At 46.4% G+C, this 24,749-nt stretch overlaps 1 protein-coding gene across 4 annotated transcripts in view; it reads left to right on the top strand.

Moving 5' to 3' along the window:
• si:dkey-178e17.3 (somatomedin-B and thrombospondin type-1 domain-containing protein) overlaps positions 1–24,749 on the top strand; it is a 106,456-nt gene that overhangs the window by 56,406 nt on the left and 25,301 nt on the right. For 2 of the 4 annotated variants that reach the window (XM_068006099.1, XM_068006101.1), the window contains 2 exons: positions 17,654–17,734; positions 22,579–22,764. In XM_068006099.1, the coding sequence (XP_067862200.1) occupies positions 17,654–17,734; positions 22,579–22,764 (267 nt within the window). The remainder of the gene's footprint in view (positions 1–17,653; positions 17,735–22,578; positions 22,765–24,749) is intronic. The other 2 variants (XM_068006100.1, XM_068006102.1) reach the window with 1 other exon arrangement.

Below are 24,749 nucleotides of genomic sequence, written 5' to 3'. Positions count from 1 at the left end.
TCAGCAAAGTGATGGAAGGTGTCATCGACAGTGCTATCAAGCGGCACTTACTCACCAATAATCTGCTCACCGATGCTCAGTTTGGGTTCCGCCAGGACCACTCGGCTCCAGACCTCGTTACAGCCTTGGTCCAAACATGGACAAAAGAGCTGAATTCCAGAGGTGAGGTGAGAGTGACTGCCCTTGACATCAAGGCAGCATTTGACCGAGTGTGGCACCAAGGAGCCCTAGTAAAATTGAAGTCAATGGGAATTAGGGGGAAAACTCTCCAGTGGCTGGAGTCATACCTAGCACAAAGGAAGATGGAAGTTGGAGGCCAATCATCTCAGCCCCAGGACATTGCTGCAGGAGTTCCTCAGAGCAGTGTCCTAGGCCCAACAATCTTTAGCTGCTTCACCAATGACCTTCCCTCCATCATAAGGTCAGAAATGGGGATGTTCGCTGATGATTGCACAGTATTCAGTTCCATTTGTAACCCTTCAGATAATGAAGCAGTCCGTGCCCACATGCAGCAAGACCTGGACAACATCCAGGCTTGGGCTGATAAGTGGCAAGTAACATTCGCGTCAGACAAGCGCCAGGCAATGACCATCTCCAACAAGAGAGAGTCTAACCACCTCCCCTTGACATTCAACGGCATTACCATCGCCGAATTCCCCACCATCAACATCCTGGGTGTCACCATTGACCAGAAACTTAACTGGACCAGCCATATAAATACTGTGGCTACAAGAGCAGGTCAGAGGCTGGGTATTCTGTGGCGAGTGACTCACCTCCTGACTCCACAAAGCCTTTCCACCATCTACAAGGCACAAGTCAGGAGTGTGATGGAATACTCTCCGCTTGCCTGGATGAGTGCAGCTCCAACAACACTCAAGAAGCTTGACACCATCCAGGACAAAGCAGCCCGCTTGATTGGCACCCCATCCACCACCCTAAACATTCACTCCCTTCACTGTGGCTGCAGTGTGTACCATCCACAGGATGCACTGCAGCAACTCGCCAAGGCTTCTTCGACAGCACCTCCCAAACCCGCGACCTCCACCACCTAGAAGGACAAGGTCAGCAGGTACATGGGAACAACACCACCTGCACGTTCCCCTCCAAGTCACACACCATCCCGACTTGGAAATATATCGCCGTTCCTTCATCGTCGCTGGGTCAAAATCCTGGAACTCCCTTCCTAACAGCATTGTGGGAGAACCTTCACCACACGGACTGCAGCGGTTCAAGAAGGCGGCTCACCACCACCTTCTCGAGGGCAATTAGAGATGGGCCATAAATGCTGGCCTTGCCAGCGACGCCCACATCCCATGAACAAAAAAAAAACTATTCTGAATGTGTTGTGTTCATCTGGCTGAACATCTCCAAGAGCAATTACTAACCATATATTTTTAAAATACATTTTTTGTTTCAGTAGCAAGTTCTGCCTGAGAGGAGTCATAAATGTGAAGCTTAATGACTGTGCAAGCGAGGTGGGCTGGGTGGGCTTGTTCTTCATTCCTCCTTAATGTTCTTGAGTCCAGATGAGAGTAAGCAGAGAACAAAACCCCACAATCCTAATTAGTAATCCATTCCTTTTGATGCATCTTTACCACTGATAACAACAACAAAGGAGACAGATAAAATGGAGAGGTGGATTTAAACAGTGTAGATAAACTTAATAGCCGTTCTGAAATGTCACTGATTTATGAAGCAATAGAACTACTGGAAGCTTGTTTTAGTATCTGATTGAGGCTGGAATTCCAGCCTGGAGGAGACTCCATGTAGTAACCTAGGGATTCTTAGCAAATGCCGATATCCCAAACCCCAGACATTCAAACAAGGGGCTCCGTGTTTGTTTTGTACCTAATAATTACACCAGCCCTGCAATACATTCCTTCACTGCTGCGCCATTTCCAGTTAAGCCTTTCAGTGGTAAGTTTGATGTAGTTATAACTTTACATCCAACTCGCAAATTTGATTCTATGATTTTCTTAGTTTTGAGGAGGCATCGGATGCCAGGATGATGAGTTGAAGATCCTAAAAATGGTACTCGCTCTGCCCTCAACCCTAATTTTCATCACTCCACTATTGGCCTTCCAGAGCCCAAAGCTCTGGAATTCCCTCCCTAAACCTCTACCTCTCCTCCTTTAAGACGCTCCTTAAAATCTATCTCTTTGACCAAGCTTTTGGTCACCTGTCCTAATATCTCCTTATGTGGCTCAGTGTCAAATTTTGTTTGCTAACGCTCCTGCGAAGCGCCTTGGGACGTTTTACTTTGTTAAAGGCGCTATATAAATGCGAGTTGTTGCTGAATTTTAGGAAGTCCTCCGGCTTTTTTCCCTTCCTCTCCTAATGGAGCTAACACCTGCCAGGGAATGGTTCCATAACTGCCACTTACCCTTTGGCACTTTGCCCAAATGCTAATATTCTAACCGTAAGATCAAAAAAAAGTTACAAAGATTCCTTGCACTGAACTGGCTTTAATGAAGGGCACAAATGACATTCTCTGTGATTATGGTGCACTCTCCCTCCCTTCTACAGCCTCTCTGTAGTCTTTGACATGGTTGACCACACCATTCTCCCCTCTGTTGTCAGCTCAGTGGGACTGCCCTTTTCCTCTGTTGGCAGGGTACTCACTGCCAAGACTGATACTGTACCCATCTATCTGACATGCACACTGTCCAGCAGGAGCACAATCCTTCCTCGGCAAGGGACACTAGTGCCTCAATTGTCTCCTCTAATTCAGCACAGACTAGGGATTGATCTGTAGCCCCTTGGTGAAGTTCATAGGCAGTAGATGATAGAGAAGATATTTGCATTTATATAATTCCTTCCAAATCCCAAAGTGCTTTACAGCCAATAATAGTGACTGTTGCTTTGCAGTTAGTTGGCACACCACAAGGTGCTGTGGGATAGTGCCATGGAATCCTTTACATCCACCTGAATAGGGCCTCGGTTTAATATCTCATCATGACATCTTCGACAGTGCAGCATTCCCTCAGTGTTTGCCTTGATTACACACTCAAGTCTCTGGAGTGGGATTTGAACCAATGACCTTCTGATTCAGAGGTGAGAGTGCTACCCACTGAGCCACACAGCTGATACTTAGCTGTGGGAGATTTAGGGCTTGATTTATTGTGCAGCAACTTCTTGACAGGGTTAGTCTAAAGCGTAGAGAGAGCCCAGTGACAGCAATGCTGGGCAAAAACAGGAGGTGATTAATTCATGAATTCCTCAGTCGGGATTTCTCGTGCTGTAACGTTAAAAATCAGTTTAGTTTTAGTTTTTTTTTATTCGTTCATGGGATGTGGGCGTCGCTGGCAAGGCCAGCATTTATTGCCCATCTCTAAGTGCCCTTGAGAAGGTGGTGGTGAGCCGCCTTCTTGAACCACTGCAGTCCGTGTGGTGACGGTTCTCCCACAGTGCTGTTAGGAAGGGAGTTCCAGGATTTTGACCCAGCGACGATGAAGGAACGGCGATATATTTCCAAGTCGGGATGGTGTGTGACTTGGAGGGGAACGTGCAGGTGGTGTTGTTTACATGTGCCTGCTGCCCTTGTCCTTCTCGGTGGTGGAGGTCGCGGGTTTGGGAGGTGCTGTTGACGAAGCCTTGGCAAGTTGCTGCAGTGCATCCTGTGGATGGTACACACTGCAGCCATGGTGCGCCGGTGGTGAAGGGAGTGAACGTTTAGGGTGGTGGATGGGATGCCAATCAAGTGGGCTGCTTTGTCCTGGATGGTGTCGAGCTTCTTGAGTGTTGTTGGAGCTGCACTCATCCAAGCAAGTGGAGAGTATTCCATCACACTCCTGACATGTACCTTGTAGATGGTGGAAAGGCTTTGTGGAGTCAGGAGGTGAGTCACTCGCCACAGAATACCCAGCCTCTGACCTGCTCTTGTAGCCACAGTATTTATATGGCTGGTCCAGTTAAGTTTCTGGTCAATGGTGACCCCCAGGATGTTGATGGTGGGGGATTTGGCGATGGTAATGCTGTTGAATGTCAAGGGGAGGTGGTTAGACTCTCTCTTGTTGGAGATGGTCATTGTCTGGCACGAATGTTACTTGCGACTTATCAGCCCAAGCCTGGATGTTGTCCAGGTCTTGCTGCATGCTGGACTTGCGGGACCTATGTAAACCTACCCTGTCGAGAAGGCAATGCAGTTAGGGAAGAAAATGACTAAAAATGTAATACAATTGAACAAAGAGGCGGTCAGCCCTCCAAGTGAACTGAGGTCATGTAATGTTTGCAACAACTTTTAAAATTGTGATAGGATGGAATCTTCTTTAAGATTTATTACAATCTCAGATACTAAGGGCAATTTTAACCTAACTCGCCAGGCGGGAAACCCATGGGATTGGGTGGAATGTCAGTTTTACACCCCGCCCAATATTAGTCTCCATTGATTTTGATGGAGAATAAAATCGGGCGGAGTGTAAACCCAGTGTTGCACCCGATCCTGTCTGTTTCCCGACGGGCGAGTTAGGTTAAAATTGCCTCCCATATGGTCATTAAGTACACACGGTACTTTCTCACACCGTGGGGGTCATTTTAACCTAGCCCACCCAGTGGGAATGAGGCTGGTTCAGGTCGAACACCCGGTTTACACCCCACCCGCCCAAAAGTGCGTAAAATCGGGCGAGGGTGTGAACGGGCACCCGATCCGAACCCGCCCCATTCCCACCCAACGGGTTAGGTTAAAATTGCTTTCCATCTCCCTGCAATGACCAGCAATGAGGATATAGTTAGATATGTACCGAAAAATTGAGAGGTTCATTCGTACACCAGAATCCAAACTTACAATATAGCCACTCACCCTCCCTCCCACTCAATCCCTGTAGATGCTGAGACCCTGTTTGTAGTTCCCACTGACCCATCAACAAACTCAGCACTGATCAGAGATAGAACTTTGGTGTTAGCCGTGGCGCAGTGGGTAGCACTCTCACCTCTGAGTCAGAAGGTTGTGGGTTCAAGTCCAACTCCTGCATATAATCTAGGCTGACACTCTTAGTGCAGTACTGAGGGAGTGCTGCACTGTCAGAGGTGCTGTCTTTCAGATGAGACATTAAACCAAGACCTATCTGCCCTCTCAGGTGGATGTAAAAGATCCCATGGCACGATTTGAAGAAGAGCAGTTGTATTCTACTGGTGTCCTGGCTGATATTTATTCCTCAACCAACCTCATTAAAAACAGATTATTCCATAATTTATCTTATTGCTGTTTGTGGGATCTTGCTGTGCGCAAATTGGTTGCCGCCTTTCCTACATTACAACAGTGGCTAAACTTCAAAAGTACTTAATTGCATGTGAAGCACTTTGGGACGTCCTGAGGTTGTGAAAGGCGCTATATAAATGCAATTCCTTTCTTTTCCTGGTCTGTGTTGCTCTGTACTACATGCACTGTACGGCAGTGCATTTACCTATCGAGTCAGCAGCGGCGAGCTCCTATGGAAACATCCTCTCTATAAAACCGTAGACGACCTTGCGCTGAAATGATGGCTTGATGCTGAGTTACCACAGAGCATCTGTTCTGGACTTGCCTTTTATACAGAATAAAAATCCTCCCGTCAAATAAATTACTTTGTGAGTACATCTGCTTGGATGAAGCATTTAGTAAGAGAGAAAACTTGGAAGTTAACAACAGGCTGCTCACAAAGTTGGATGTGTGTTGGGATGTTGCCTTGTGGTTTTACTCACATCGTTTTCAGTCAAGCCTCCATTGCCCGCACTGCTGTTATCCCCCAGCCCGATTATGTGCAGAATTTTTTGTGAGACATGGCTTTGTTGTACAGCTTCTTTTAACTTGGTGAATAAGACTACATAATATTTCTCTTCTTCCCTTCCTTCCCATGCCCAAGGTATTGCTGTGCTATCCATTAAAATGGACTTTTATGGTCCTGTAAAGTTCTATGTTCTCGTGGGCGATGGCACATATAGGGGGAAGGGAAGGGGTTAACTGTATAGTGATGCATCGTGAGTAAACATGGTCTACATAGGAACAAGAGTCAGCCCCTCAGGTCTGTACCGCCATTCAATTAGATCATGGCTGACCTATATCTTAACTCCAGCTATCCCCCTTGGTTCCGTTGTCCTTAATCCCCTTGCCTGACAAAAATCTATCAATCTCGGTTTTGAGATTTTCAATTGACCCCCAGCCTCAGCAGCTTTTTAGGGGAGAGAGTTCCATATTTCCACTCCCCTTTGTGTGAAGAATTGCTTCCTGACATCACTCCTGAACGGCCTGGCTCTAATATTAAGGTTATTCTCCCTTGTTCTGGACTCCCCCACCAGAAGGAAATAGTTTCTCCCTATCTCACCTATCAACTCCTTTGATCATCTAAAACACCTCAGTTAGATCATCCCTTAATCCTCTATACTCAAGGGGATACAAGCTTAGTCCATGCAACCTGTCCTCACAGTTTTAGCCCCGGTATCATACTGGTGAATCTGCTTGCTTGATTGCCTTAGTCGGTCAGGGAGGATTTTCCATTTTTATTCCTGAAATTGGTCACAGGTTTTATCTTTTTTGTGCCCCCCCCCCCACCCCGTACCACTAACTGTGGAGTTTGGTGGGTGAAGTTACACTGCCTAATGGGTAGGGCGAGCATCAGAGTGCTTGATGGCCCTTTCTCACCCTTCCTTTTCATATGTTCTCATACATCTAAGACCAACATCTGGGGAGTCTTAATTATCTGCCAATTTCCATTATCCACCAGGGAGGGAAGGGTTACATCGAGTTACATCGAAACTTCGGTATAGAAACAGGCCATTTGGCCCAACTGGTCTATGCTGGCATTTATGCTCCACACGAGCCTCCTCCCTGCCTATTTCATCTAACCCTATCAGGATACCCTTCTATTCCTTTCTCCCTCATATGTTCATCCAGCTTCTCCTTAAATGCATCCAAGCTATTCTCCTCAACTGCTCCTTGTGGTAGTGAGTTCCACATTCTCACCACTCTCTGGGTAAAGAAGTTTCTCCTGAATTCCCCATTGGATTTACTAGTGACTATTTTATATTTATGACCTCTAGTTTTGGAGTCCCCCACAAGTGGAAACATTTTCTCTGCGTCTACCCTATCGAACCCTTTCATTATCTTAAAGACCTCTATCAGGTTACCTCTCAGCCTTCTCTTTTCTAGAGAGAAGGAAAAAAAAAGGGCCATCTCATGGCAGATAATGGAGGTTCTACCATAAGCAGAAGAAGATAGATGTTTGTGTTTAGTGAGATGTTCCAGAGCTCACCCTGCAGCCTGTCTATCTGTAGAGGACAGATCTGATTTTTTTTTTTGTCCGTATGGATGAAGTTTCGTGGAACAAATAATTTGAGATACAAGCTCGGTGCCAAATTTTACATATGCCAAAGTTGTACCATTGCCAACAGTGACACACAGTGCGACTGACACACAATCTGATTAATATGAAGAACTGTGCACCATCCGCACAGAGTGATAAATGGCTGGAATAATTCACCAAATAAGGAAATAGAGGTAAATAAATTGGGGTTATTCAAAGCACAATTAGAAGTAGCAGTGAGTCAGACGATGTCAGGGAGGGATAGGCTTTAGTGGGCAGAACAGCTGTTTATCATCATTGACTTTTCTTACATTCTTAAATAGCATACGGAGTTTTCCCAGAGTTGAGACTCTTAAATCACCAGTGGGTAGAACGGGGATTGTCACTGTGACCTTTTGCTTATAATGATTTGCCCTGTCAATGTGAATGTGCACAAGCAATTTAAGGGGAAGCCATGCCTGCTGTCTCAACGGAAATATAAGCAACAGAGACACACAGTGAAAATAGTCTAGGCATACTGTGTGTGTGTATATATGTGTCTGTGTGTGCGTGTCTTCCTGTGTGCGTGTGTATCAGTGTGCTTGTGTGTCTTTCTGTGTGTGTGCCTGTCTGTGTATGTATGTGCATGCATGTGTTTGTCTGTGTGTTTATATATATATGTGCGTGTATGTCTGTCTGTGTGAGTCTGTCTGTGTGTGTGTAAATCTGTCTGTGTGTGTGTATGTGTCTGTCTGTGTATATATGTGCATGGATGTTTGTGTGTGTGTGTATGATTATATATGTGCTTGTGTCTGTGTGTGATATGTATGTACGTGTGTGTGTATATATATTTTATATATATATATATATATATATATATATATATATATCTATCATCATCTTAATAGAATCTTTACTTTAAAGATAGTCTAAACACCACTTTAACTCCAATTTATTTACTTCCCCAAGTATTCCAGCCCGTATACTGAGAGAAGGAGCATTATCTTACGATCAGGCTAAAATGACATCATTAGCAACAGGCTCCATGCGGTGTGGGGCCAGCCCAGCTTGTTTTTGAATTATTTGAGTGATTTTCTTTGCATTTAACCCATTGAGACTGCTGTCTGTTTCTGCACCATATTCAAAAATAATACAGGAGTCTGTCCCTTTTGTACCAATGTACCTGAGTCAGAAGGTCGGTGGTTCGAGTCCCACTCCAGAGACTTGAGTACACGACCTAGACTGACACTTCAATGCGGTACTGAGGGAGTGCTGCACTGTCGGAGATGCCATTTTTCAATTGAGATGTTAAACCGAGGCCCCGTCTGCCTGGTCAGATGGATATAAAAGATCCCATGGCAATATTTGAAGAAGAGCAGGGGAGTTCTCTCTGTGTCCTGTCCAACACAGGATAAAGGACCAAAAACTGGTCCTTTATCTTACATGTTCGTTTTGGAACCTGCTATGCACAAATCAGCTGGCACGTTTGTCTACATAACAGTGGCTACACTTTTTTTAAAAAAAGTAATTAATTGGCTGTGAAGTGCTTTGGAACGTTCCGAGGACATGAATGGTACAGTATAAATACAAGTTTATTCTATCATTCTTGCATGAAGTCAATCGAATAGTAAACATGAGTAAACTTTTAAACAAAGTCACAAAGACTGAGTGGTGTAGTGGGAGATACAATGAGCTTTCACATCTGGAACTTGGGTTTAAATACGGCCCAGATTGACAGTCTAAAAGTCTCCTCATTCCGCAGGCTGTAAGGGAGCTGCAGTAAATGAGACTGGGCAGCCAAGGTTTGGTTCCTACTGGTTATGGGTACAAAGCACAATAGTGCAACAGATTCAGCACTGAATTGGTAGGTTTCCCACCTGGTTCAACTCTCACATATCCAGTCGTAGAGAGAGGATCACCTGCAATGGCTTCTCTTCCCACCCCCCGCACCGTTACCTCTGGAGTCCCCCAAGCATCTATCCTTGGTCACCTCCTATTTCTCACCTATATCTCCAAAGAGATGACATCAGGTTCCAGTTGTACGCTGATGATATTAAGCTCTACCTCACTCTTGACCCCTCCACCGCCTCTGTGTTGTCAGCCTACTCGTCCGACATCCAGTCCTGGATAAGCCGCAATTTCCTCCAGTTGAGCATTAGGAAAACAGAGGCCGTTGTCTTCGGCCCCGCCACAGACTCCGTTCCCGAGCCATTCTGAGCTTATGGGGAGGGGGGGCTGCTGAGGCAAGTTGTCGGGCAGAGCAGAGGGAGTTTCAAGCTACATCTCACCTTTCGATGCCTGACGCAAGAGTGTTTGATGCCGCACTGGGTGCCTGACATGGAAAGTGCTCCGTTCCTAAGGCCTTATCATCTCTTACCTGGGGAGCACAAAAAAAAATTAAAAGGAGAATCTGGATAAATTTGACCTCAAGAGAAAAAGCTTCGGAGAAAAGCAAGTGGCCTAATGACCGGAATCTCCAAAGCTTCCTACTTTAAGCATTAAGAATATATATATATATATTTGCAACTGTGCTTTGTTAAAACTTAGAGACTCAGCAACATCTTGTGCTTAGCAAATCCACCGAAAGTGGGAATTAAGCATGACCCCTTAGTAAAATAAACATGTCTTTCTAAGTAAACAATAGGAGAGATCTCTGGTATCTGGCCAGGCAACTGTGAGCTCAGAAAAGTTGATCACCTTTCAGACGGAGGCTGTCGGGTTTTTTTTTACTGCTTTTGGGCCCACAGGATGACATCGTTACACTTTGGAGAAGTTTTTTTTTTAACCCTGCATCTCAAAGCAAAAGCAGTGTAGTTTTTCTGTTCGACATTCCCCTTATTAAAAATACACAGGAGGTGCTTGAGTCACTGGAGCCTTCAACTACACTTTGATTTCAATGATATTTAAGAGATAGAACTCGTCTGCCGAAAGTCGGGAATTGTGGGACATAACTAGGGTTACCAACCTTCCAGGATTGGCCTGGAGTCTCCAGGAATTGACAATTAATCTCCAGGACACTGCTACGAGCAAACCAGGGAGAAAAATCATAGAGGCAATAAAAAAATGTGTTTTTTCATTTTCTTTGAACACTTTCATTTATTAGTAATAAAAATATTGGGGATGGGGGGAGAAAAAGCTGTTTGACTGACAGTCAGGAATCATCCAATTGGATAATGAAGAGTCTGTTCGTTCTCCGATTGGTTGTTGGAAGGCGGGGGGCGTGCGAGGATGGACATGTCGGGCGACCAATGGCGGGAGAGTTGAGGGGGGGCGGGACAGGTGGAGGTGGAAGGTCATATGATCAAACCTCCGGGACTACGTCCAACCAGAGTTAGCAACCCTAGATGTAACTGGTAAAGACGTGAGCCAAAGCACGTGTCCTGAGGCTCAGATACTGTGTATTGATCACTTGAGGTCATCTCTCATGGTTTCTGACATCTGCTGATTGTGTTACTGCTTTGTAGTCTGCTGTTTATTATTAGTGGTGTGAATGGGAACTCGGTAATCCAGAATTCAGGAATTGACGAAGATTAATCCAGACAAGATGCTAAAATTGCAGCATTTCGTGTTTTTATTTCCGATTTCCAGTGTTTCAGAGTTCCTTTTATTCTCTCTCTCTCCCGCCCTCTGACTCTCTCTCAGTCCTCCTATCTCTCTCTCCTCCTCTTCATTTACTTTATTTTATTTTTCTTTCTCCCACTCTCCTCTCTCCCTCCTTCTTTCTCTCTCCCTCTCAGACCCTCTATCTCTATGCCCTCTCCTTCCTTTTCCTTTTTCTTTCTCTCTCCCCCTTTCTCCCTCTCAGTCTCCCTATCTCTATGTCCCCTCCTTTCTTTTCCTTTTTCTTTCTCTCTCTCTCCTTCTCTCTCTTCCTCCCTCCCTCTTTCCCTCTATCTCTGTCCCCTCTCCTTCCTTTTCTTTCTCTCCCCTCTTCCTCTCTCTCTTTCTCTCTCACTCCCTCTCCCTCTCTCCTCACCTCCTTCGGTTTCTAAGCAGGAACTGAGGTGGATTTATTAGCTACCTTTGCGCCTCAATTGTGGCCAATTTGTTTTTAAGCAACTCCCCAAAGGGAGGAAATATAACGCACTAATGTGGATGTCATTTGCTGATCATTAGTGAGGATTTGGCCTGCTTTGTTCTGAGGAACGGTAGACCCTGGTCGCTATGAGCCAAGAACAATATGCTGTACCAGTCTTAAGCGAAACGTGCAAAATAAAATTATAGTGGCGGAGACTTGACTGCACTAAAAAAGAGTAAATTGGGAGTGATTTAAAAATAAATAAATAGCTAACATAAGAGTTCTTCAGCGGTGGGGCCAGGGGGTCAGTTAACCAATTTCCCACACGAGGTAAATCTATTTGTCTGCAATGCAGACCTCTCAATTCCACTCGCCAAATCTGCCTAAAACATTCTGCTCCTTCATTTGAAAAATGCCTTGTGTAAATTGTTTAAAGATAACCCTGACTAATACAAATGGAGCTCACGGAGTTCCATTAAACATTTCATTTCTTCATGGGACTTCACTGAAGGCAAATTCCATGGCAACGTCTAGGAGCAGCCCCCGGACCCCAGGCTCTGGATCTGCTTATGGTCAGCATTGGTTGCTGTTAATGAAGCAAGGGACCTTGAGGCTCCCTTCTACCCAGAGTAACAAGAGCTCAATCGGACTCTTGTATAAATATTTAAACTGACGATTAAAGAGGTTAACTTCAAACAAACCGCAGAAGAGAAACATTTCCAAGATATCATGGTCCTGGTGTTGTGGGCTGTGAGACCTGGATAGGTAAATGTTCCTACGCATGGCCCGACCATATCTAGGAACACAGGAAGAGGAGTCAGCCCCTCGGGCCTGTTCCGCCATTCGATTAGATCATGGCTGATCTGTACCTTAACTCCCGCCTTGGTTCCGTAACCCTTAATACCCTTACCCAATAAAATCTATGAATCTCAGTTTTGAAATTTTCAATTGACCCCCAGCCTCAACAGCTTTTTCGGAGAGAGAGTTCCAGATTTCCACTCCCCTTTGTGTGAAGTGCTTCCTGACATCAGCCCTGAACGGCCTAGTTCTAATTTTAAGGTTATGCCTCCTTGTTCTGGACTCCCCCACCAGAAGGAAATAGTTTCTATCTATCTAGCTTATCAACTCCTTTAATCATCTTAAACACATATTAATGTTTTAATATGAGCTCATGATGTAAATCACATATCGGGACTGGTTTTTTTTTTATTCGTTCATGGGATGTGGGCGTCGCTGGCGAGGCCGGCATTTATTGCCCATCCCTAATTGCCCTCGAGAAGGTGGTGGTGAGCCGCCTTCTTGAACCGCTGCAGTCTGTGTGGTGACGGTTCTCCCACAGTGCTGTTTGGAAGGGAGTTCCAAGATTTTGACCCAGCGACGATGAAGGAACGGCGATATATTTCCAAGTCGGGATGGTGTGTGACTTGGAGGGGAACGTGCAGGTGGTGTTGATCCCATGTACCTGCTGCTCTTATGCATTGGTAATCACACCTTTGGGATCTGAGCTTTAATCCAGCCCAGTCTGATATGGTGAATGTCTCTAAGGGTCCTACATGTAGACAGGGTCCTACTTGGTCAATGCCAATCCATGGATCTGGTGCGGCACAAAACTGCCCCTAATTCAGTGTCCTTTAACAATCATACCCAGGATGGCTGGGGTAGAACATGGAACAACAATTGGTTCAGTAGGGAGTGATCTTCTGAGGTTGGGGATGAGGCACATTGTTGAGGTAGAGGGACCTTTCCACTGCATCTTGCAACCTGACCTAGCCGTGCTTGACGCTGACACTGGGTTGTTCAAAATGGGAAGTGTTCCATTCCGCAACACTTCAAAATCCCTCATTTCGTGGAGCACAACCATTCGCCAAATGAGAAAGAGTGTGGGCCTGAGTGTCACCAGACTCCCGGGAAAGAGCATAAATAGAAGGAACCCCCCTGGGAAAGAGCATAAACATCATTATCGGCCTTTACTCCATTTCCCTGGGATTCTTCCAGTCTCATAGGAACATTAGAAACAGGAATAGGTCATTCAGCCCCTCTAGCCTGCTCTGCCATTCAGTTAGACCATGGCTGATCTGCACCTCCATTCCATTTACCCACCTCCATATCCCCTGACGCCCTTACCTAATGCAAATCTATTGCTCTCAGTCTGGAAGCTCCAATTGTCCCACAGCATCCACAGCCTTGTGGGCGAGAGAGTTCCAGATTTCTACCCGCCAGAGCTATAGCAGGAGACCAGCAGAACCCCTTTGGAATTTCGGGGCCTGTGTCTATTTCTCTCACCCTCCACCCTCCCCCAACCCAATCTCCTCATATGACAATCATATTTACTGTAACGATATCAGAACTGAGACATTATACCTATCTGGAAAGACTCAACAGGCTGGGGTTCTTTTCTCTAGTAAAGTGAAGATTGAGGGGTGACTTGATCGAGGTCTTTAAGATTATGAAAGGGTTTGATAGGGTAGACGTAGCAAAGATGTTTCCCCCTGCAGGGGAGACCAGAACTAGGGGCCATAAACATAAGATAGTCACTAATAAATCCATTCAGGAATTCAGGAGAAACTTCTTTACCCAGAGAGTGGTTAGAATGTGGAACTCGCTACCACAGGGAGTAGTTGAGGTGAATAGCATAGAGGCATTTAAGGGGAAGCTAGATAAACACATGAGGGAGAAAGGAATAGAAGGATATGCTGATAGGATTAGATGAAGAGGGGTGGGAGGAGGCTCACGTGGAGCATAAACACTGGCATGGACCTGTTGGGCTGAATGGCCTGTTTCTGTGCTGTACATTCTATGTAATGTTTGTCAAGTCACTATCTCACCTCTTAGTATCGTTGATTTTCCGAAGCAAAAGATGAGCGGGTAGATTCACTTAAGTGACAGTCACAGAAGGAATCTGGTCTCAAAGGGAACGTAGGCTAGTGGCAGGGATACAACACTGTAGTGCTGATTCTCTGAGCCGTGCTCCCTTTGAGCATAGAATCTTACAGCACATAAGGAGGCCATTTGGCCCATCGTGCCTGTACCAGCTCTTTGAAAGAGCATCACTCCCCACTGGGAGCACAGCATCGGTGCAGTTTACCAGTAACTGTCTAAGTTTAAAATTCTCATTCTTGTTTTCAAATCCCTCCATGGCCTCGCCCCTCCCTATCTCCGTAACCTCCTCCAGCCCTACAACCCTCCGAGATCTCTGCGACCCTCCAATTCTGGCTTCTTGCGCATCCCCGATTTTAATCATTCCACCATTGGCGGACGTGCCTTCAGCTGACCAGGCCCTAAGCTCTGGGATTCCTGCTCTGGTGCATTCCTGCTCCTCCGGGGCCCACAAAAATAATTCAACTTTTAATTACTTTTGACCGGGCCTCTGCTCTTCCATCGCCTGTGGAATTGGTTGGGGTGTCCAGGGTCCGACCAGTTCCGACCTAAAATGGCAATGGGGGTCCTATCTACGTCATAGGACCCTGATTTCCATATCAAAAGGGACCTTTCGCCTGAAAAAGGCAGGCGCTTTGGACACCCGGCAGTAGGCCCCTTTCAAAATGGCTCCACCCGCATCGCTGGTGTTAAAGGGACGGGAAGGCTAGCGACTGTTACCGCCTCGTTAACGCCAGGCGAAGACAGTGAAAAATCATCTCCAATGTGTTCATTGTTGAACGGAGCACCAACTGAAGATATAATGTAGCTCCTTGCAAATGTTGTTTTTAGTTAGCTCTCAAACCCAAGGCTGGATTCAGCCTCCACCAGGTCCCAGGTGGTCCGTCATTAATTCTAGGCACCGTACCAGCCTGAGAACGATGACGGGAAGCATCTAAGGACTAAAAGTTTCCCAGAACGGCCATTTGTGAAATATAAAACAATGTGCACAAGTAAGCTTAAATGGACTTTCTTTTTAAAGGAATGTCAGACACTAGGGGGAAGAGGTAACCTCTGAATATTCTTTCGAGCAGCTTGTAGAAACGATAAAGGATTACTGAGGCACCTCTATGCCGTCTGGAACAGGACACGAGCGTATTTGAAAAACTTTTGTGCGCTGTGCCATTTCGGTGTGTTCAACCAAAACTGGGAGAGTCAGTCTGAGGGGCCACAGCTGTGACCCATTGCAGCAAAGTCTCACTGGTATTAAAGATTTCCTTAAACGTACTGTAATTCCCGTTTGCAACAATGGAAATATGTGTTCGGGAATAATTGCTGACAGTTTCTCGCACTTGAGGCCGATGTAAAGTAAACAGAATTAGCAAGTAAATGTCAAGTGAGAAATTAAACTGACGAAAGTCTTCTGTGCATGAGACTCAACTGAAGGCTGGGGAGGGCCAGCTTTGGATCCAGGATTATCGCTTATTTTGCCCTTGTATAGTTGAATTTTAAAAAGAATTGCCTTTGCACCCCCAAATGGTGCTCAACTTGGGAACTTGCCAATGGAGCCTAGGACAAAATCGGTATCTTTCCGTATTTTATTTCATTTTTTTTTAATGTGGTGTCAGATAGGGTAAATCCGATTTGGAAAAGGAATTGGCATCAATCAGCTGTGTCTCTGGGCGGACTCTGTCCTTCTGGGACAGTGGTAACCAGCTACACAATCAGACCTGGACCGCGTACTCAATGGGAAACATCTGTCCTAAATACGGTCTCATTGCCCATTGCTCAGGGACTAATTTAAGTCGAAAAGTTGCTTGGGGCGATTTGAAACGTTAACATGTGTGGATTGACAGATCTAAAAATAGATGATTTCTAACCTCCGATTGCTAAACCCTTTCGGGGAAATGTGTTGAGGAGGGCAGTGAGCCACTGTGGCCAGATTTTGTCACTCCCCTCATTCTGTTCGTTTACATCAAGCAAATGGCTACAACATGAAAGACATCCCATGGTACAAATCACAGCTCTGGTGCCTCAGCTTTCACATTATTTATTTCAAAACCTCCTGAGTCCTTCATTTGTTTTCTTCTTTCTCAGCTCTTCTATTCCCCCACCCCCACCCCTGCCCCTGCCTTTCTTCTCCTAGCCTTAGTTTCAGTGCTGCCACCCACCACTGGTGTGTTCCAGGTCGAACTCAATCCATTCAACTCCACCAGTGACACCACACTTAAGTCCATAACCATACGTTGCACTTAACATATTGAACCACTCCATTACAAAACAGTACGATCATCCCCACTCACCAAGAGAATGCCAAGGGAGATTTGCTTGTATTAACACTGGGTTATAAGGCTCCTGTGTTTATTATTGTGAATTATGTCTGCTGTACATAGGAACAGGAGTAGACCAATCAGCCCCTCGGGCCTGTTCCGCCATTCAGTTAGATCATGGCTGACCTGTATCTTAACTCCATCTACCCGCCTTGGTTCTGTAGCCCTTAATACCCTCGCCTAACAAAATTCTATCAATCTTAGTTTTGACATTTTCAATTGACCCCCAGCCTCAACAGCTTTTTGGGGGAGAGAGTTCCAGATTTCCACTCCCCTTTATGTGAAGAAGTGCTTCCTGACATCGCCCCTGAACGGTCTAGCTCTAATTTTAAGGTTCTGGACTCCCCCCACCAGAGGAAATAGTTTCTCTCTATCTACCCTATCAACTCATTTAATCATCTTAAACACCTCAATTACATCACCCCTTAATCTTCTGTACTCAAGGAAATACAAGCCTAGTCTCTGCAATTTGTCCTCATAATTTAAGCCTTTTAGCCCCTGTAATTATCTGTTTTGTCTGTTTTCCTACAGTGGATTGAAAATTAAATATTTGCGGGGTGGAATTACAACCTGCGATATTAGTACGTTAATACATCGTATAGCACAATTTCATAAGGTAGAGATTACTTGGCTGCGGAGGGGGTGGGGGAAGAGAAGTGTCCAGTCACAATGCTCCAGGCATCATGAGCGCGGGGCAGGCTTGATGGACCAGCTGGTCTTTTCCTGCCCGTATGTTCGACCCAGGGCAGTGCATTGGGCCGATGGGATGGGGTAAGACATTGGAGCGCCAAAGCATGGTCATGGACTAGTGGGATATGGGTTGGCTCCCCCTATTGCTCACTGCACACCATAGGTTAATAACTAGCTGAGTCTAGGCACTTCCCCATGAGTAGGGAGGGTAGAGAGTCATCCCTGGACTACATCTTCTAAGGGCAGATTTAGAGTGGAGAGGCCTGAGGAGAGATATCCACCCTCTATTCCACTTGCAGTCAGTCCAAAAGACCAGGGTATGAGAAGACAAAATACAGGGGCTTAACTCTAAACTGATTATTTTTTCAAAAAGTGGCCAAAATGCCAAAGGCACCACAAGAATTTTTAGCCTCGCCTCTCCCGGGATAGTTCACTCCATTTCCTGTGAAGCATAACATTTGTTCACCCTGGTCAAATCTTTGACATTTATCTGATCTTCACAGGGCTAAAGGGTCTCAGGAATAACAAAATAACACAGCATGTGTTGGGAAGGAACAGCAGGGGAAACAAAGCGACTGAACAAGGTAGATCTCTCCCCCCCACCTTCCGCCTCACCGTTCGGTGTCACTCCCCGCTGAATAATGGAAGTGTCCGTGTGTCAAGGTGGCCTTTAATATTACATTAGAAGTGCAGCTGCTTGGTCCCAGAGGAGTGAAAACCAATACCAGTTCAGAAGGAAATACTAAACAAAGAGCTTAACTGTTTCATTTGCTCCCTTTTTTAAATCAAGAGGTGATGCTTTCAGTGGCAACCATTCAGTGACAAGCTTAAGTTAAAGTTACTGACTGAAAGGGGCTGTGACAGTACTCCATTTTGGGCAGGAAATGTGTTGTTCTTTGTAACAAAGGGTTCTTTCAACAATCTTCAATCATATAGTTCCATGGATATATTTATTCACGAAAAGAAAGAAAGAACTTGCATTTATATAGTGCCCTTCACGATCTCAGGGCGTCCCAAAGCACTTTACAGCCAACAAATTACTTTCGAAGTTGGGCAACTCCTGCTTAAATAACGTTTAAATTCCCGATTTTAATCGCCGCACCATTGACGGCCGTGCCTTCAGCTGTCTAATCCCTAAACTCTGGAATTCCCTCCCTAAACCTCTCCCCCCTCTCTACCTCTCCCCCCTCCTTTAAGACGCACCTTAAAACCTACCTCTTCACCTATCTTAATATCTCCTTATGTGGCTCGATGTCAAATTTTGTCTGATTACCCTCCTGGGAAACACCAACGTTAAAGGCGCTATATAAATGCAAGTAGTTGTTGTTATATAGCACCTTTAACGTTGTAAAACATCCCAAGGTACTTCTCAGGAGCATAATCAGACAAAAATTGACACCGAGCCAAAGAAGGAGACATTCGGACAGGTGACCAAAAGCTTGGTCAAAGAGGTAGGTTTTAAGGAGCATCTTAAAGGAGGAGAGAGATGTGGTGAGGCAGATACGTTTCCTTTAAACGCCCTGGTACGTGTGCAGAAGAGGCGGCCTGTGATGTTTTATGAGGCAATTAAACACCCCCAGGAACAGCAATTCTTTTGTTGGCTGCACAAACAGTGCAAAACGCGGCCGACGGGCATCTACGGGGGATTGAGGGACTAGGACTGGGTTCATGGTGTATGTAAAGTAAAAAGGAAAGACTTGCATTTAAAATGCACCTTTCATGACCTCAGGACATCCCAAAGCACTTTACAGCCAATGTAACATGGGAATGTAATATCGGCTGCAGCATGTCTGAATGGGACAGGCTGGATGGACCAGTTGGTCTTGCCCATTTCGTGTCTTCATATGTCTGTGTATAACCTAGGCTGACACTTAAGTGGTGTAATGAGGGAGTGCTGCACTGTCAGTGGCGCCATCTTTTGAGTGAGGCATAAACTCAACGCCCTGTCTGCCCTCTCAGACGGACATAAAATATCCCACGGCAGCACCCAAAGAAGCACTGGGGAATTCTCCCAACTTCCTGACCAACATTCATCCCTCAACTAATACCACTTAGAAAACAGATGATCTGACCATTTAATTGGCTGCTGCATAATGTTTGGGATATCCTGATGTCGTGCAAGGTGCACTATAACTGTGAAAGGCATGATATAAATATTCCAGGGGGGCAATTTTAACCCCCAATAATGGGTGGGCTGGGGTTGGGTGGGTAATAAAAACAGTTGAATTCTTCAGCAGGACCACATCCCGACTCCAATACTCCCACTTCCGGGTTTAACCCCAGTCACGTTTGGATGCGCGCAACAGAAACCCGGAAGTCCCGTCCCTACTTAAAGCCGGCGGGCCGATACTTAAAGGGGCAATGTACCTCACTGCGATAGTTGAGGCACTTAATTATTTGTATATTAGAAATGTCAAACAAATTTACCCTTACCTGTTCAGGGTTTCCCATCGCTTCTGATTCACGTCAGGTGAAAGCAGGCGGGAAGGGCTGAATCCATGAGGTGAGGGCCTTTATTACACTGCTCGTGGGCCCGGAGGAGCAGGAGTGCTTCATCCAGGCCCAACAAGCTCACCTGGTGCGACAGGACGCCCCCCCACCCCCGCGACCGGCCGATCCTCCCCTCCCGATGCTGGACCCCCCGCCATGATATCAAGGCCCACTCGATATTGTCCACATCCCTCCACCTCCACAGTGGATGTCCAAAGGGACTTAGGGGTTCAGGTACATAGATCATTGAAGTGTCATGAACAGGTGCAGAAAATAATCAATAAGGCTAATGGAATGCTGGCCTTTATATCTAGAGGACTAGAGTACAAGGGGGCAGAAGTTATTCTGCAGCTATACAAAACCCTGGTTAGACCGCACCTGGGGTACTGTGAGCAGTTCTGGGCACCGCACCTTCGGAAGGACATATTGGCCTTGGAGGGAGTGCAGCGTAGGTTTACTAGAATGATACCCGGACTTCAAGGGTTAGGTTACGAGGAGAGATTACACAAATTGGGGTTGTATTCTCTAGAGTTTAGAAGGTTAAAGGGTGATCTGATCGAAGTTTATAAGATATTAAGGGGAACAGATAGGGTGGATAGAGAGAAACTATTTCCGCTGGTTGGGGATTTTAGGAGTAGGGGGCACAGTCTAAAAATTAGAGCCAGACCTTTCAGGAGTGAGATTAGAAAACATTTCTACACGCAAAGGGTGGTAGAAGTTTGGAACTCTCTTCCGCAAACGGCAATTGATACTAGCTCAATTGCTAAATTTAAATCTGAGATAGATAGCTTTTTGGCAACCAAAGGTATTAAGGGATACGGGCCAAAGGCAGGTATATGGAGCTAGATCACAGATCAGCCATGATCTTATCAAATGGCGGAACAGGCACGAGGGGCTGAATGGCCTACTCCTGATCCTATGTTCATATGTCCCCCCTTCATCCCTCCAATTTCTTCCAAGGCTCATGATCTCTCTCTCACTCTCTCTCCCTCCCCCCTCTGCGATTCGTGGTTCCTTTCCCCCTCCCCGACAGACGGCCAGCCTGTCAATCTGGCTGCCTGGTGCGTGGGAAACCCAGAAGCTCAAATACTCGCCTCCAATTGAGTTGCGATCGCAGATTGCGACGCACTCACTTGACTTCCGGGTTCCCCACGCGAATATCTACCCACGCGCTGGGTTCCTGGCTCCCAGCTAAAATCATGCCCCGGGTCTCAGTATAGTCCCAGCGATAATTCTGTTGTGTGGAACCTGTTGTGTAAAAGAAACTGGGGCCCTCATCTCTGCACCAAGTATGTCAGACATCGATCATCCACTGGCTCAAGTAAATCTGTTTTTGGAAATAACAAGCAAATCAACTAGCTTTTCACTGGTATCACCATGGCATGAGTGTTGCTGAAGTTAATGATGAGATTCAAGAGCAAGCTGCAGCTATTGAATGATTAATCCAAGCCATGGGGGCTTTGAGCACTGTCCCACAGTTAACAGCTGGGTCCTTACTGAGAGGGTGGGATACTGTTACAGGCCCCTCGGCCTTGGGAATGGAATGCCACAAGGGCATGCCTGTTAGGGTATAACCCTCATTATTTTACACAGGTTTTGCTGCTTTTCCTGGAGATTAACAGGTTTGATGTCCAGTTCCCATGGGATTGGAGCCGAGTACGGGCCATTTCAGCTCCACTCCGCAGGGCCACAAAGTGAAGTGAAAGTGTTTTTGTTCTGACTGACCTTGGCTGTTGGTGCTTACACTATCTACTGAGCTGCCCTCCACTCCCTGACCAAAAGGATGAGGCTGTTTCCAAGCCTCCGCCAATGCTGCTCTCCGCCCAGCCATTGGGTTGAGCGACTAAGGTTCCTCACCCTTTGGTTTATCTCTCCTCCCTCCTCCAGTTTTCTGCCCTTGACCCTTGCTGGCACTGACTCAAACCTGGGTGCAGATCTACAGGTGTTGCCCTGCCCTCTGACATAATTTAACCCACTAAGCCTCAGTATCATTCTGAAGAGATTTAGGGATGGAATTCCTGGACCTTCAATTCACCAGCTGAGCTGTGGTTGGGGTTTCTCCTCCCTATCTGGGGAAAGGCCCCCGGACTCCGCACTGACCCTGCACCTGAGACCGGACGTAACGGAGGAATCGCAACACGAAACATGCTCAGCGTGTACAGATTGCTCGCTGATCTACATTGGCTCCCGGTCCGGCAACACCTCGATTTTAAAATTCTCATCCTTGTTTTCAAATCCCTGCATGGCCTCGCCCCTCCCTATCTCTGTAACCTCCTCCAGCCCTACAGCCCTCCGAGATCTCTGCGCTCCTCCAATTCTCTCGCGCATCCCTGATTTCCTTCACTCCTCCATTGGCGGCCGTGCCTTTAGCTGCCTAGTCCCTAAGCTCTGGAATTCTCTCTCTAAACCTCTCCGCCTCTCTTACCTCTCTCTCCTCCTTTAAGACGCTCCTTAAAACCTACCTCTTTGACCAAGCTTTTGATCACCTGTCCTAAGATGTGGCTCGGTGCCAAATTTCGTCTGGTAACGCTCCTGTGAAGCGCCTTGGGACATTTTACTACATTAAAGGCGCTATATAAATGCAAATTATTGTTGTTGACTGATCAGTGACTGACAATGGCCACACATTGACCTCTACTTGAGATCGCTGATACGTTAGGTAAACCGAATCCAGCCGTACAGTTATGGAGAGGTCCCCAGCTCAGCAAGAAGGGAGAGTGGAGGAGGAGGGGGATTCATGGCCCAGTCTCTTGTGCATTGAAGCCTGTGGACAGATTGCACTCCCTCCTGATCTCTTTACTGGGGAGATGGAGTGTGTGCGAGACTCGAGGAAGGGGGGAGAACATACCGTCAAAAAATTAACCACGTCGCCAAAGATGCAACACCGCGTTTAATTGTAAGACCAATGTCCTGATCACTGCCTTTTTCCTGCCTGCAGCTATTGACTGTATAGTGGGTCCCTGGGGTGCCTGGACTGAGTGCAGTTCACTGTGCGGCATAGGGAGCAGAGACAGAGGTCGGCAAGTCACCATCCCCCCCAGAAATGGAGGAACGCCGTGTCCCGATTTGAAACAACGACGGGGTTGCTATGGACACAACCCTGACCGATGCCACTCGGTTAAAGGTACAGTACTGTTTTCCATCTAATGTTAGTCCTTTAACACAGTGAGCACCACTTTCAGGTTAACAGCAGAGTTTCTGCTGCCGATTTAATAAATGTTTACTAGGCTAGAGATGTGTACTCCACTGAGACCTGTCTAGAGACTGCCCATATAAAGAGAATGCCTTGTTAACCTCATAGAGACCACCCTAAAACATCTCAATTAGATAGAAACATAGAAAATAGGAGCAGGAGTAGGCCATTCGGCCCTTCGAGCCTGCTCCGCCATTCAATATGATCATGGCTGATCCTCTATCTCAATACCATATTCCCGCTCTCTCCCCATACCCCTTGATGCCTTTTGTGTCTAGTAATCTATCTAGCTCCTTCTTAAATATATTCAGTGACTTGGCCTCGACAGCCTTCTGTGGTAGAGAAATCCACAGGTTCACCACCCTCTGAGTGAAGAAATTTCTCCTCATCTCAGTCCTAAATCTCCTACCCCGTATCCTGAGACTGTGACACCTCGTTCTGACCGCCACCCCCCCCATCCTCCCTGCATCCAGTCTGTCTAGCCCTGTCAGAATTTTATAGGTTTCAATGAGATCCCCTCTCATTTTTCTAAACTCGAGTGAATACAGGCCGAGTCGACCCAATCTCTCCTCATACGACAGTCCTGCCATCCCAGGAATCAGTCTGGTGAACCTTCGCTGCACTCTCCCTATGGCCACCCCTTAATCTTCTGTACTCGAGGGAGTACAAGCCTAGTCTATGCAACCTGCCCTCATAATTTAACTCTGTTAGCCACCAGGAGTTAATAGTAGGAGGGAGTTTGTCCTGCACCCATTGACGACAAGGCCCATGTGAACAGCAGTGTGGTAACCCATCCAGCTGGGTTGTCAGACTTGGCAGAGCTACAGCTTTATGCTCTGTCCAGTGTGAAACTCGAGTGAAGGCAGCATGGCGAGGGTGGGAGTGGAGGGTCCACTCGGGATGGATGGGGGGGGGGGCGGTCCCAGTGGGGGGAGGGTCCCTCCTGCCTGATCCGTCGCCCTCCGATTTACTGCAGCTAATTTTTTCTCCAACTCCTGGAGAGGGAGCTGGTCGCTGGAACGAGGGGTGAGGCAATGCCGTCCCAATGACGGGGGGAGAGGGGAAACAGGAATGATATTCGGCCAGGAAGTCTCAGATCCCGAAGTAACTCAGGAATGTCGTGAAAGTGAAAAGGAACTTTAAAAACAAATAGGGGAACCGAGCACTATGTGATAGAGTCGCCTTTCAGTAAAGAGCAATAGAGTTTCCAACCGAGTAAGGGGAAGGAAAGGTGACATGATGATGAAGGGTTCAAATTCCAGGTGGATGCGGTAAGGATGTTCCCAAGGATGGGTGAAACTAGAACTAGGGGGCATAATCTTAGAATAAGGGGCTGCTCTTTCAAAACTGGGATGAGGAGAAACTTCTTCACTCAGAGGGTAGTAGGTCTGTGGAATTTGCTGCCCCAGGAAGCTGTGGAAGCTACATCATTAAATAAATTTAAAACAGAAATAGACAGTTTCCTAGAAGTAAAGGGAATTAGGGGTTACGGGGAGCGGGCAGGAAATTGGACATGAATTTCGATTTGAGGTTAGGATCAGATCAGCCATGATCTTATTGAATGGCGGAGCAGGCTCGAGGGGCCGATTGGCCTACTCCTGCTCCTATTTCTTATGTTCTTATGTACACGGTAAAAATAAGGAATAAAAAGAGAGGCAGCACTTCCAGACCCCAAAGTTAATCTCTCTCTCTTTTACCTTTCCAGTTACTGATGGACCTGCTGTGCTCTTCCGGCATTTTCTGTTTTTATTTCAAATGTTTCAGTTTCGTTTGAGTTAAACTAGACGAGGGAGAAGCTGGGGTTGTTCTCCATTGGAGCAGAGAAATTAAGGGGAGATTTAATAGAGGCGTTCAAAATCATGAAGGGTTAATCAGAGTAAATAAGGAGAAGCTGTTTCCTCTGGTGGCAGGGTCGG

Source organism: Heptranchias perlo, chromosome 25, assembly GCF_035084215.1.
Source record: "Heptranchias perlo isolate sHepPer1 chromosome 25, sHepPer1.hap1, whole genome shotgun sequence".
Taxonomy (NCBI): domain Eukaryota; kingdom Metazoa; phylum Chordata; class Chondrichthyes; order Hexanchiformes; family Hexanchidae; genus Heptranchias; species Heptranchias perlo.
The sequence above is the reverse complement of the archived record's forward strand: the minus strand, read 5'-3'. Positions and strand labels throughout refer to the sequence as shown.